Consider the following 12,821-nt stretch of genomic DNA (forward strand, 5'->3'; position numbering starts at 1 on the left):
TTCTAGAAGAGAGAATTGGTCATTTCCTGGGTTTACACTTTGATTTTACTACCTGTTATTCAAATGTTGTCATTTGTCCTCTCTGGCATCAGTGTCTCTTGGTGTTCAGCTTTCTTGACTTTCTTTTCAGGTTGACAACCAGATCATGAAAGTGGTACAGCAAATTGTGAACCAGGCCAATTCTGGCCATCAGATCATTGTCCAAAATGTTTCCATGGAAGAGAACAATGAGGAAATAGCTGATACAATCACCATAGCAACCCCTGATAGCCTCACTGAGCAAGTTGCAATGACTCTGGCCTCTGGCATTGAGGTAGGAGAGGCCCTGATGACAGACAGCAGTCTGGAGACTGGCCAGAACACTGTCACTGTAGTGGCAGCTGATGATATTGAGATGTTGGAACACACTGATGAATACATGATTGCTACTCAGGATGGAGATGTGGAAATACAGACAGTGGTGGTGGGTGAATGAATGATGAGCAGCTCTTACTGACCCTCCCCACATCCCTACTCAGGGAAAATAAATAATTCAAAGGTTGGTGTAAGAACCCTGAATGCTGCACTATGTGGTTACTACTTCATACTAGGGACTTGATGCCTGGTAACTCCATGTAAAGGTTGCTTATGGTTTCCAAACCACGGTTACATATGTCAGTACTGATTAAATATAATTATATTAATGAAACTTGAGCTCAAGGTCTTCCTCCATCACTCAAGCTATAACTGATTGTGTTGAGGTATCCAGCCATTTTGTGCAATGACTGAGCAGTTTATTTAGCACTCGTACCCAAAGGAAGGAGCTGTCTTGTGACCCAGTTACTGAAAACTGACATAAGTAGTGGGTCTTTGCCCAGAGTCTGTTTGCTGACAGTGAGAGCAGAGCAATAAGAGACAATGTGACTAGCTGCTGAACTGGATTAGTGCTGACCTACAGCAGAGCTTCTTCTCACAGTTACTTTACGTGCTCGACTCTGCTTTCCCCTACCTCACCCTCGTGATCTCTGTAAATACCTACCTTGTGATGAAAACAGGCTCGTCATTCTGTTACACACATGGAGCTGAGTTGAATACCCTGGTTACTCTGCCTTACTTAAGGTTCAATTGCTTTACCAAGGCTTCTTTAGATTATAAATCAGAGATATCAGTAAGGATTGGAAAACAAAACATTAGCCTAGGAGGCAAGTGTGACACTTGGCAGGTATTTGTGAGAAGCTGACATTTATAATTGGCAGACAAATTTAACTCAAAGATCTTCAGGACTCTCCAGTGAGGGTTTCATTCCAGTACAGCTCATGTTCATGCTGAAACTGAAATTGGTATCCTTTTAACAGAAGGATTCAAATGCAAGAAACCCAAATGTAGTTCAGAGCTGTTCCAAGTGAGGCACTTGATCTGATGCAAATTTTGTCAATTCATAAAATATTTGTAAAAAATCTTTGTCTTGCTGCTTCAGCTGCAGTGATAGGGACTTGTAGCAACAATCTTAGCAAAGAGTAGCTCTGTATTAAGTATCATTGGATTGTTCATTCCTTTGATAAATGATACCTTGTGGCGCTCACCTCTGAACTCTGTTGGAATCATGCAACCTCTCGTTTCATCTCTCAAAGATAAGAATTTATTTTCATTTCTGTGAGCCAGTGATCCTGGCTGAGAGTGATTCTGCTTTTCTCAAAATTGTTAAACCGGATGTAGTACTTCCAGTTCCATTACAAGTGTAGGACTCTACATTTTTTTTGTGTTGTGTGAAAAAAGTTTGTTGCATGTACACAATAAGCTTACTTGTACTTTTCCAGCCCGTCCACTGCTAACTGTCTCTGTTGTAAATAAGATGTGAGAGTTGCTAATCTCGCTATAAATAAAAATGCAGGATATTTTTTAGATTCTTTATAATAGCATGTTTTCTACCCCAGATGACAGCTCACTTAAATATTAATGTGTTTATGGACATTATTTGTAAGCAGTTGTTTCAGGGACACTTCACAAAAATGTGAAGGGTTTTCCATTTATTTTGGAAAACAGACGGGTATATCTGCAGAAAGCAGCCTTAAGTATGAACAAAACTAACTGAATTGTGACAAATCAACATGACATAAGGTACGTGTCTCATCAGAGATTACGTGTCAAGCTTTTCAGAGCAGAAAAATTATATTAGCACTGTATAGATTATAATGAACCGTGTGCCTGCAGTACAGATATTACAGCCCATTCATGAATCACTTTCAAGAACTAAAACTCAAGATGGGCAGCAGGGTTTAGAAAGGGCACAGATGTGCTTAACTCAACTGCAGGATCTTCCTGCTGATGGGCATTTTATAAAAAAATTGCATTTGTGAGTGCAATGGCTAAATTCTGCATTAGGGTATTCCCACCAGCAAGGGCTATATAAGTATCCTGGACATGTGACACTCCATTGGAACCAATGTATTTTATGACTGAAAATGCCATGTAGTTCTGAGAAAATTTCATCCTTTTATATTAATCTAATATTTTATTTTAAGCATATTCAAGGCATGTATCAAGATAACTGCTTTGCTGATCCTCACTGGCACCTCACTATGTGACCTGGTTGACCTCAAATAAAGGTGAAATTTGAACTTCACTCCTACGTGTACCATTTAATTGTCCAAAAAACTGTTTGGTGTTTAATCCATGCAATTCTTTATGCTCTGTTGCTTTTTTTGATCAACAACCCAATCCATCCCACAACACTTTCACCAGGCCAATTGTTGTTTTAATGTGTAAGTTCTGAACAAGGCCATGGATCAGAAATGCTAATGTTAGAGAAGTTGGGTAAAGAGTTTTCCTCTGATATCTCCTGACCTCTCACCATGTAGCTAATCATTTCCTCTTTGTCTCAGAGTGTGACCATCCCTACAGAAACCTTTCTTATCACATCACATCCATTGTGACGTACCCAGCTGGTACATGAGCTTGAGATTTCTCTCATCTGCACTATGTTGTCATTTCATGCATGCATACATACATCTGGATTTCCACATCATGCTGTCACACCCATCACTAGCCCTGCTTCCTTTGTATGTCATTCTCATACTCTGCAATTCTCTACCACTCCTGATTTTATTTAACCAGTTTTCTCACTATGAATCTTGTAGATTTACACACTGATTTGAACAAGAATTTAGTACTGCTACAAACTAATTTCCTCACCTCAAAAAAAACTGGTCCTCCTCAGCCTTGAGCACCAAGTGGAGAAAGTCATGGCTGTTGTGAATACTGCCTGAACTTGCCCAATGGAGTAGAGGAAGAAGGCTAAGGAGTAAACCAATATGTTCTCAATTTTAATTGTTAGTTTAAAAAAAAAATAGGTGGTGGAAACTGTCACTTAAGGAAAAATGTGCTAACTATTGAACAGAGGCTCTTTTGCTGAAAGGGAACAAAAATGTCAGTTATCCTCTCATCTGAATTTTTTCTGTTCTGTCTCAGGGCTAATGATTTCTTTCACATTTGTGATGATCCCTCTATGATAGAGATTGCCCCATGTGTGTTTGTGTAATTGGCTGTTGTCCATCTGACACTGGTGACTGTTGTGTTTGTACCACTCATTTGAAGTCTGATTGGTTATCACCAGGTAGATGTGAAAAATGGTGTAGCCTGCCAGCAAAAAGAAGATGAGGATTGTGAAGCCCAGCATGAAGAGAATCCGAGGAAAGGTCAGGAACAGTTTCTGCAAAAGGGACAACACATCAGTCATCAAAAACATGGACTAGGAGAGAGCATCAGAATCCCAGATAGCAATAAAAATCTGCCCAACCATGCAGTTTTTTGAATGCATAGCCCACCTTTCCCACTCCCCTGGACATTCCATCAGTTTTTTGAAGCGGTTATAGAAACATAGAAGATAGCAGGAGGCCCTTCGAGCCTAATTCACCATTCATTACAATCAATAGCCTAATCCTGCTTTTATAGAAAAACATAATTAATAAACAGTCAATTTGTGTACAGCAAGATTTCACAAGTAGCAATGATGTAATAACTTGATAATCTGTTTTGGTGGATATGGACAATTATTGACCAGGGCATCAGGAAAATTCCCCTGCTCCTCTTCAGATCTCTTGGTTTAATGTCTCATTAGATACAGCAGCACTGCCTCATTACTGCATTGAAATGTTAGCCCCACTGATGGCTCAGAGTGCAGTCAGAGCCCAAAGATGTCTCAAATTTTAACCCTTGTGATTATAGAAGCAAAGAGCAACCTGGAAGTCAGAGGACAAAGCACAGATTTTGAACCAGCTGCTGCTTTATCATATTAGTTTAGAAAGTTAATTGTTTTGTAACATTGATGTAGGACACCTGCTAGGGAAGAAGGCATAATCCGTATGTAGTGAATAAATTAAGTGACACTCAAGTTTTAAGATGCCTGTAGATCAGGGTGGGAGGAAGAGGAGGAGGAGAATGACGAGGCTGTGTGTCCAGCTTTCGCTGTCACAAACACATTCAGAGTTTCATTCAGTTTCCATCCTGGCCTGGGAAGTTTGGACATTTTGCCACCAAGGAGTAGCTTGGGATGGCTGTGACAGTGTAAAGTTGGGCTTCCTCACTGCCCCATCTGAGCTGACCTGGAGGTGGCTGCTGTTGCTGCAACAGCTGTTCCTTAAGGCTACCCCAGCCCACTCTAGTGACTTAAGGAAGCAATGAGGTTAAGGGGCCAATGCCTGTATGGGAGGGCAAGATATAGAACGGACTTTAGCCATTCACGTTCTCACTGCTCTCCTTTCAGACTATTACTGTCCCACATTTGCTGCTGATAGGCTCACTGGTACACAGCAAACAGGGGAGAGAAATGGTCTGTAATCAAAGGAACAGCCCCTTGCAGATCTTTCACTTGCATTTGTATCTTGAACAGTAAGTCCACAAAACTTATATTGGAAAACCCTACTTAGATTATTGAAACAAAGGACAATTGAGGAAGGTAAGGAGTTCTATAGTATTTCAATTCAGGAGTAACAAAACAGGATAGGGTTGCAAATAACAGAACATTTGTAGTGTCACTATTCTTTTATTGCATGGCAGGTTGAAGCCTGTCAAAGTCTAGTATTGTTCTGCTGAAGACAACCAGAATCATGTGAAATTGTACAATAAAACAAGTTAACTCCTAGGCATGTCCATATGAGGGGAAAAATGAAACATTTTTCAGAGTTGGATCTGGCATTTGATTGATATTGTACAGGTCCTACACCTACAGGCCAAATTATGGGGATAGGGCCTGGGTGGGATTGTGGTCAGTGCATACTCGATGGGCCAAATGGCTTCCCTCTGCACAACAGGGACTCTGTGATTCTAGGAAATGGCTTAGCTTAATTATATGGAACACATTGATCACATCAATCTTTATATAATAGAGATTCTGGAAGATCATCAGTCTCTCCTTCCTGAACAAAATATAGATTTGCTACATTCATAGAATCATCAGAAACTTTACCTGGACAATGTACAGGATGCCAACAGGCACATATTCACCATCAGCATTCACATACATTGCCTGATGTAGGTTTGACATCAGTGCCACCTGGACAAGGAATCTTACAGTCACAGTTCCCACAGCTGCTGCCATCCCTGACAGGGTCACCAGGTACATTAGGAAGTAGCGCATGTTTAATGCCCCAATACAGTTATTGACCCAGACACAGTGGTGGTCAAATCGATGGATGCACCGGTTACACATACCTAGGGAGAAGAGGAGGAAATCATTAGATGATTTTGGTGCTAGGTGTCAGACACTGTCCTGTCATTCCCCATACCCAACACCAAATCCAGCCCACACAGGAGGGATAAAAATCTTGCTGTTCTGTATATTCTGCCGAGATAGAATTCCTAGAGGACAACTGATCCATTAGAACACCCGACTGGAGTTTGGGAAATGATATTAGAACACGTGCTTGTGTGGCTACTCAGGTGAACACCTGGACTCTCAAGTCAGCCAAGTTTCTTACTCTGAATAATAGCAAAAGGGACATTTGTGGGCAGCAGTGGTTAGCACTGCTACCTCAGTGCGAGTGACTTGGGTTTAATTCCTGGCTTGGGGCACTGTCTGTGCAGAGTCTGCACATTATCTCAGTGTCTGCGTTGGTTTCCTTTGGGTGCTCCAGTTTCCTCCCACAGTCCGAAAGACATGCTGGTTAGTGCATTGTCATGCAAAGTTCTCCCTCAGTGTACCCAAACTGGCATGGAGTGTGGCGACTAGGGGGATTTTCACAGTAACTTCATCGCAATATTAAAGCAAGCCTACTTGTGACACTGATAAATAAACTGAAAAACATATGGCCACGAGGACTTGGGACCTTGGTTTTACAGTGCATCATTAGTGACCATATGCTCTGCTTAACTCTGTGAAGCATTAGGGATGTTAATTTATGGTAATGGCTATTAATAGCCAAGTTGCTTGTCTTGCTCCCTTTAGTTTAAAGAATTAATATACAAAATCTTAGTTTCCCCATTTTCAATCTGCAATTGAGCTTAAATATTTCCATGTTTTATATATGGCTTAAGAGGAATTTCTGCAACTTCACTCACTCTTGTGAGATTTCTACAATTATTGGTAGTTGATGGCCACTATTTGCAAAGCCCAAATCATCTCAAGTCTGGTCTTGTTTTCCCTGGCTGGACAGCAGAATTCACTCCTGTGATATGGAAAAGCATTTCAACAACTACAAGCAAGTCCATCTGAAATCATTGTCTGTTTATCAGAATTGCTGCAAGTTTCTTACGACAGTGTTTTGATCGTGCTGGCTTTGAAAATTTGCACGTAGAGCAGACATGGGACTGTTGATACAAAGTTCCATCATACATATACACTTTCAACAGCTGCTTATGGTTTGAAGGAGAAATCGTACCTTTGAGAAACAAACAAGAAATCCACATTAAACTCAAATAATTTAACTGTTGCAGATTCTATAAGTTAAAGCAATCACAGCCACAAGTTGAAAATGTCTGAAACTAAGTTCTTACTAAAGGTCAGTGATTCTTTCTTGCTCCACTGATATTGCCTGACCTGAGTTTTTTATTTCACATTTCCAGCACCCACTTCTGTTTGAGTGTCTGAAATTTTTTGTCCTGACCTGTAATAATTATGGTAATTCTCTGACTTTTGTCCAAGTTGTTAGGATGCTCCAAGTAAACAATGTGATCAGGTGTTTTAAGTTGCCCTTCTTTCTTGGGGAAAGCACTAGGCTTCTGTCTGCTGGTCCCAGCTGGCAACCAGGATAAGATTGAAAATACAGGTAGCCTTTCTTTAACAAAATGCCAGAAGAGATCGGACTCAGTGCACTGAAAATTTTAAACAGACAGCAGAGATGATGCAGCACCATTCAATCAATTTGCATATTATAATCACAGACTATGCTAAGAAAAATGGTGGTATAGCAGTAATGTTACTGGGCTTGTAATCCAATACAGAGTCCCAGGCTAATGCTTTTGAGACATGGGTTTAAATCCAACCATGGCAGTGGGTGGAGTTTAAATTCAATTAATTAAAAATCAAATTGAAAGCTAACATCCATGAAACTTATCACTGATTGTTCTAAAAACAATCTGGTAGATTTAGGGACAGAAATCTACCATTCTTACTCTGTCCAGCATAGATGTGCCTCCAGATCCATAGCAATATGGTTGACTCAACTGCCTTCTTTAAATGACCCAGCAAACCACTCAGTTCATTGAACTCCTATGATGCAAGGATGCTATTCAGCCCATCAAATCTGCATTGAGTCTGACAGATCATCTTTCCCAGGCCCACCCCCACCCTATCCTTATAACTCCATGCATTTACCCCACCAATCCTCCTAACCTACACATCTTGCGACCCTAAGGGGCAATTTAGCCACCTGACCAGTACATCTTTGGGCTTTGAAACTAGAGCATCCAGAGAAAACCCACAGACAGGAGTTCAAGGGCATTTAGGGAGAGAACTATAGGCCAGTTAGTTTAGTATCTGTTATTGGCAAGATGCTGGAGTCAACAATAATCAGAGGAAATAGCTAATCTTTCAGGAAAGCTGAATATAATCAAACCTAGTCAACATGTTTTATAACAGGTAAATCATGTAAATTCTTTGAGGTTGTAACAGGGAGAGTAGATACACGAGAACCTGTAGATGTAGTGTATTTAGATTTTGAAAAGGCATTTGACAAGGTGCGACGTAAGAGGTTGGCACATAAAAGCCCATGGAATTGGAAGAAGTCTGTTAGCATGGATTGGTTTCCTCTGCGTGCTTCAGTTTCCTCCCGCAGTCCAAAAACATGCCAGTTAGATGGACTGGCCGTGCTAAATTTACTCCTTAGGGTCTCAAGATGTGTAGATTAGGAGGATTGACAGGGTAAAATGCATGAGGTGGGCCTGAGAAAGATACTTTGTTAAGAGAATTGGTGCAGACCCAATGAGCTGAATAGCATCCTTGTGCACTGGAAGGATTCTATGAACTGAGTGGTTTGCTGGGTCATTTCAGATGGCAGTTAAGTCTCAACTACATTACTGTGTTTTCTATGTGACCATAGATCCAGAGAGTTGGAATAAATGGGCCTTTTTCAAAGTGGAAAGATGTAACAAGCAGAGTATTGCAAGGATCAGTTCTTGGCCCATAATTGTTCACTATTTACATTAATGACCTGGAGCAAGGAACAGAATGCAAGGTTTCCAAATTTGGTTTTGATGCGATGATAGGTGGAAAGGCATGTGGTGATGAGGATGCTGTGATTCTCCAACAGGATACAGATAAATTGGGTGACTGGGCAAAAACCTGGTAAATGGAATTTAATGTGGGGAAATATGAGGTCATGCACTTTGGTAGGAGGAATTAAAAGGCAGATTATCTAAATGGAGGGAGACTGCAGGTGAGTGAAGAACAGAGGAATCTAGTTCTAGTGCATGAATCATAAAAAGCTAGCAGGTAAGTCCAACAAGTAGTTAAGAAGGCAAATGTCATTTTGGTATTTGTTGCAAAGGGGTTAGAATTTAAAAATGAGAGGTTTTGTTGCAATTTTTGGTGAGACCTCACTTGGAATACTGCATTCAGTTTTGATCTTCTTACCTAACAAAGGATATAGTAACATTGGAGATAGTCCAAAGGAGATTCACTAGACTAATTCCTGGGATGAAAAGGTTGTTGATGTGTGATGAAGAAGGGTGATGTGTGATGAAGAAGGGTGATGTGTGATGAAGAAGGGTGATGTGTGATGAAGAAGGGTGATGTGTGATGAAGAAGGGTGATGTGTGATGAAGAAGGGTGATGTGTGATGAAGAAGGGTGATGTGTGATGAAGAAGGGTGATGTGTGATGAAGAAGGGTGATGTGTGATGAAGAAGGGTGATGTGTGATGAAGAAGGGTGATGTGTGATGAAGAAGGGTGATGTGTGATGAAGAAGGGTGATGTGTGATGAAGAAGGGTGATGTGTGATGAAGAAGGGTGATGTGTGATGAAGAAGGGTGATGTGTGATGAAGAAGGGTGATGTGTGATGAAGAAGGGTGATGTGTGATGAAGAAGGGTGATGTGTGATGAAGAAGGGTGATGTGTGATGAAGAAGGGTGATGTGTGATGAAGAAGGGTGATGTGTGATGAAGAAGGGTGATGTGTGATGAAGAAGGGTGATGTGTGATGAAGAAGGGTGATGTGTGATGAAGAAGGGTGATGTGTGATGAAGAAGGGTGATGTGTGATGAAGAAGGGTGATGTGTGATGAAGAAGGGTGATGTGTGATGAAGAAGGGTGATGTGTGATGAAGAAGGGTGATGTGTGATGAAGAAGGGTGATGTGTGATGAAGAAGGGTGATGTGTGATGAAGAAGGGTGATGTGTGATGAAGAAGGGTGATGTGTGATGAAGAAGGGTGATGTGTGATGAAGAAGGGTGATGTGTGATGAAGAAGGGTGATGTGTGATGAAGAAGGGTGATGTGTGATGAAGAAGGGTGATGTGTGATGAAGAAGGGTGATGTGTGATGAAGAAGGGTGATGTGTGATGAAGAAGGGTGATGTGTGATGAAGAAGGGTGATGTGTGATGAAGAAGGGTGATGTGTGATGAAGAAGGGTGATGTGTGATGAAGAAGGGTGATGTGTGATGAAGAAGGGTGATGTGTGATGAAGAAGGGTGATGTGTGATGAAGAAGGGTGATGTGTGATGAAGAAGGGTGATGTGTGATGAAGAAGGGTGATGTGTGATGAAGAAGGGTGATGTGTGATGAAGAAGGGTGATGTGTGATGAAGAAGGGTGATGTGTGATGAAGAAGGGTGATGTGTGATGAAGAAGGGTGATGTGTGATGAAGAAGGGTGATGTGTGATGAAGAAGGGTGATGTGTGATGAAGAAGGGTGATGTGTGATGAAGAAGGGTGATGTGTGATGAAGAAGGGTGATGTGTGATGAAGAAGGGTGATGTGTGATGAAGAAGGGTGATGTGTGATGAAGAAGGGTGATGTGTGATGAAGAAGGGTGATGTGTGATGAAGAAGGGTGATGTGTGATGAAGAAGGGTGATGTGTGATGAAGAAGGGTGATGTGTGATGAAGAAGGGTGATGTGTGATGAAGAAGGGTGATGTGTGATGAAGAAGGGTGATGTGTGATGAAGAAGGGTGATGTGTGATGAAGAAGGGTGATGTGTGATGAAGAAGGGTGATGTGTGATGAAGAAGGGTGATGTGTGATGAAGAAGGGTGATGTGTGATGAAGAAGGGTGATGTGTGATGAAGAAGGGTGATGTGTGATGAAGAAGGGTGATGTGTGATGAAGAAGGGTGATGTGTGATGAAGAAGGGTGATGTGTGATGAAGAAGGGTGATGTGTGATGAAGAAGGGTGATGTGTGATGAAGAAGGGTGATGTGTGATGAAGAAGGGTGATGTGTGATGAAGAAGGGTGATGTGTGATGAAGAAGGGTGATGTGTGATGAAGAAGGGTGATGTGTGATGAAGAAGGGTGATGTGTGATGAAGAAGGGTGATGTGTGATGAAGAAGGGTGATGTGTGATGAAGAAGGGTGATGTGTGATGAAGAAGGGTGATGTGTGATGAAGAAGGGTGATGTGTGATGAAGAAGGGTGATGTGTGATGAAGAAGGGTGATGTGTGATGAAGAAGGGTGATGTGTGATGAAGAAGGGTGATGTGTGATGAAGAAGGGTGATGTGTGATGAAGAAGGGTGATGTGTGATGAAGAAGGGTGATGTGTGATGAAGAAGGGTGATGTGTGATGAAGAAGGGTGATGTGTGATGAAGAAGGGTGATGTGTGATGAAGAAGGGTGATGTGTGATGAAGAAGGGTGATGTGTGATGAAGAAGGGTGATGTGTGATGAAGAAGGGTGATGTGTGATGAAGAAGGGTGATGTGTGATGAAGAAGGGTGATGTGTGATGAAGAAGGGTGATGTGTGATGAAGAAGGGTGATGTGTGATGAAGAAGGGTGATGTGTGATGAAGAAGGGTGATGTGTGATGAAGAAGGGTGATGTGTGATGAAGAAGGGTGATGTGTGACCTTATTCAAACATCTTTAGGGGGCTTGATAGAATCGACGACGAGATGTTTTCACTCGTGGGAGAGTCTTAAACAGAGAGATACAGCTACAAGATAAAGGGCTGGTCTGGTCATTTAAAGAACTGAGGTGCGTAGAAATTTCTTCTTGCAGAGGGTGGTGAATCTCTGGAATTCTCTACCCCAAAGGATGGTGGAAGCTGATCATTAGAAGTATTTAAAATGGAGGTGGATAAATATTTAATAGATCGAGGAATAGAGCGCTGTGGGGAAATGGCACAGAAAAGCCACTGGCATTGCTTGGGCATGGTCATACTGAATGGCAGGACAGGCCTGAAGGACCTGGCGGCCTAGTTCTGTTTCCATTTCTGGTGTTCTTATGGATGGGCAACAAATGCTGGCCTTGCCAATGCTGCTCAAGTCCCATGAAAGAAAAAAAAGTACTAATTTATCCAGATATAAAAGGCAAGCAGATGTGTTACCTTGAAAGAAAAAACTTAATTTTAAAAACATCTTTCATGACCTCAGGATGTTAAAGTGCTTTACAGCTAATTAAGTACTCTTTTGAAGTGCAGTTACTATTGAAATCTAGCAGATATCAGTCAATTGTGCATAGCAAGGTCCCATAAACAGTGAGTTAATTACAATTTTCAGTAAAAATTTAAGAATACATGTTGGTTAAGATACCAAGAGAGAACTCCGTTATGCTTCAAAATAATGCCATGGAATATTTTATGTCCAGAGAAGACAGATTGGGCTTTGGTTTAAGGTTTCATCCAAAAGAGGGTAAATCTGACACTGTAGCTCTTCCTCAGAACTCACTGAAATGCCAAGGTAGAGGATGGCACAGTGGTTAGCATTGCTGCCTCACAGCCCCAGAGACCCGGGTTCAATTCCCAGCTTGGAGTTTGCACATTCTTCCCATGTCAGTATGGGTTTCCCCTGGGTGGTCTGGTTTCCTCCCACACTCCAAAAATGTGCAGGTTACGTTTTTGAAGGGGTATAGAATATAAGAGCTGGAGTCTAATGTTGCAGTTGTATAGAACGTTGGTTAGGACGCATTTAGAGTACTGCGTCCAGTTCTGGTTGCCTTACTACCGGAAGGACGTGGAGACTCTGGAGAGAGTGCAGAGGAGGTTTACCAGGATGTTGCCTGGTATGGAAGGACTGGGTTGTGAGGAAAGATTGAACAAATTGGGGCTGTTTTCCCTTGAAAGACAGCGACTGAGGGGGATCTAATAGAGGTATATAAGATTATGAAGGGTATAGATAGAGTAAACAGAGGTAAGCTATTTCCTATGTTAGAGACACACAGTATGAGGGGCCATGGGCTTAAGATGAGGGGGAAGAGG

General features: G+C 41.6%; 2 protein-coding genes across 6 annotated transcripts in view; one reads left to right on the top strand and one right to left on the bottom strand.

Moving 5' to 3' along the window:
- Positions 1–2,602, top strand: part of e4f1 (E4F transcription factor 1) — a 39,978-nt gene extending 37,376 nt beyond the window's left edge. For both annotated transcript variants that reach the window (XM_080206515.1, XM_080206516.1), the window contains exon 14: positions 131–2,602. In XM_080206515.1, the coding sequence (XP_080062641.1) occupies positions 131–475 (345 nt within the window). In that variant the 3' untranslated portion in view covers positions 476–2,602. The remainder of the gene's footprint in view (positions 1–130) is intronic.
- Positions 1,986–12,821, bottom strand: part of zdhhc4 (zDHHC palmitoyltransferase 4) — a 43,407-nt gene continuing 32,571 nt past the window's right edge. For all 4 annotated transcript variants that reach the window (XM_080206519.1, XM_080206517.1, XM_080206518.1 and 1 more), the window contains 3 exons: positions 6,729–6,854; positions 5,444–5,688; positions 1,986–3,688 (listed from right to left, as the gene is read on the bottom strand). In XM_080206519.1, coding sequence (XP_080062645.1) covers positions 3,419–3,688; positions 5,444–5,688; positions 6,729–6,854 — 641 coding nt within the window. In that variant the 3' untranslated portion in view covers positions 1,986–3,418. The remainder of the gene's footprint in view (positions 3,689–5,443; positions 5,689–6,728; positions 6,855–12,821) is intronic.

Source organism: Carcharhinus amblyrhynchos, chromosome 18, assembly GCF_965287045.1.
Source record: "Carcharhinus amblyrhynchos chromosome 18, sCarAmb.v2.hapA, whole genome shotgun sequence".
NCBI lineage: Eukaryota > Metazoa > Chordata > Chondrichthyes > Carcharhiniformes > Carcharhinidae > Carcharhinus > Carcharhinus amblyrhynchos.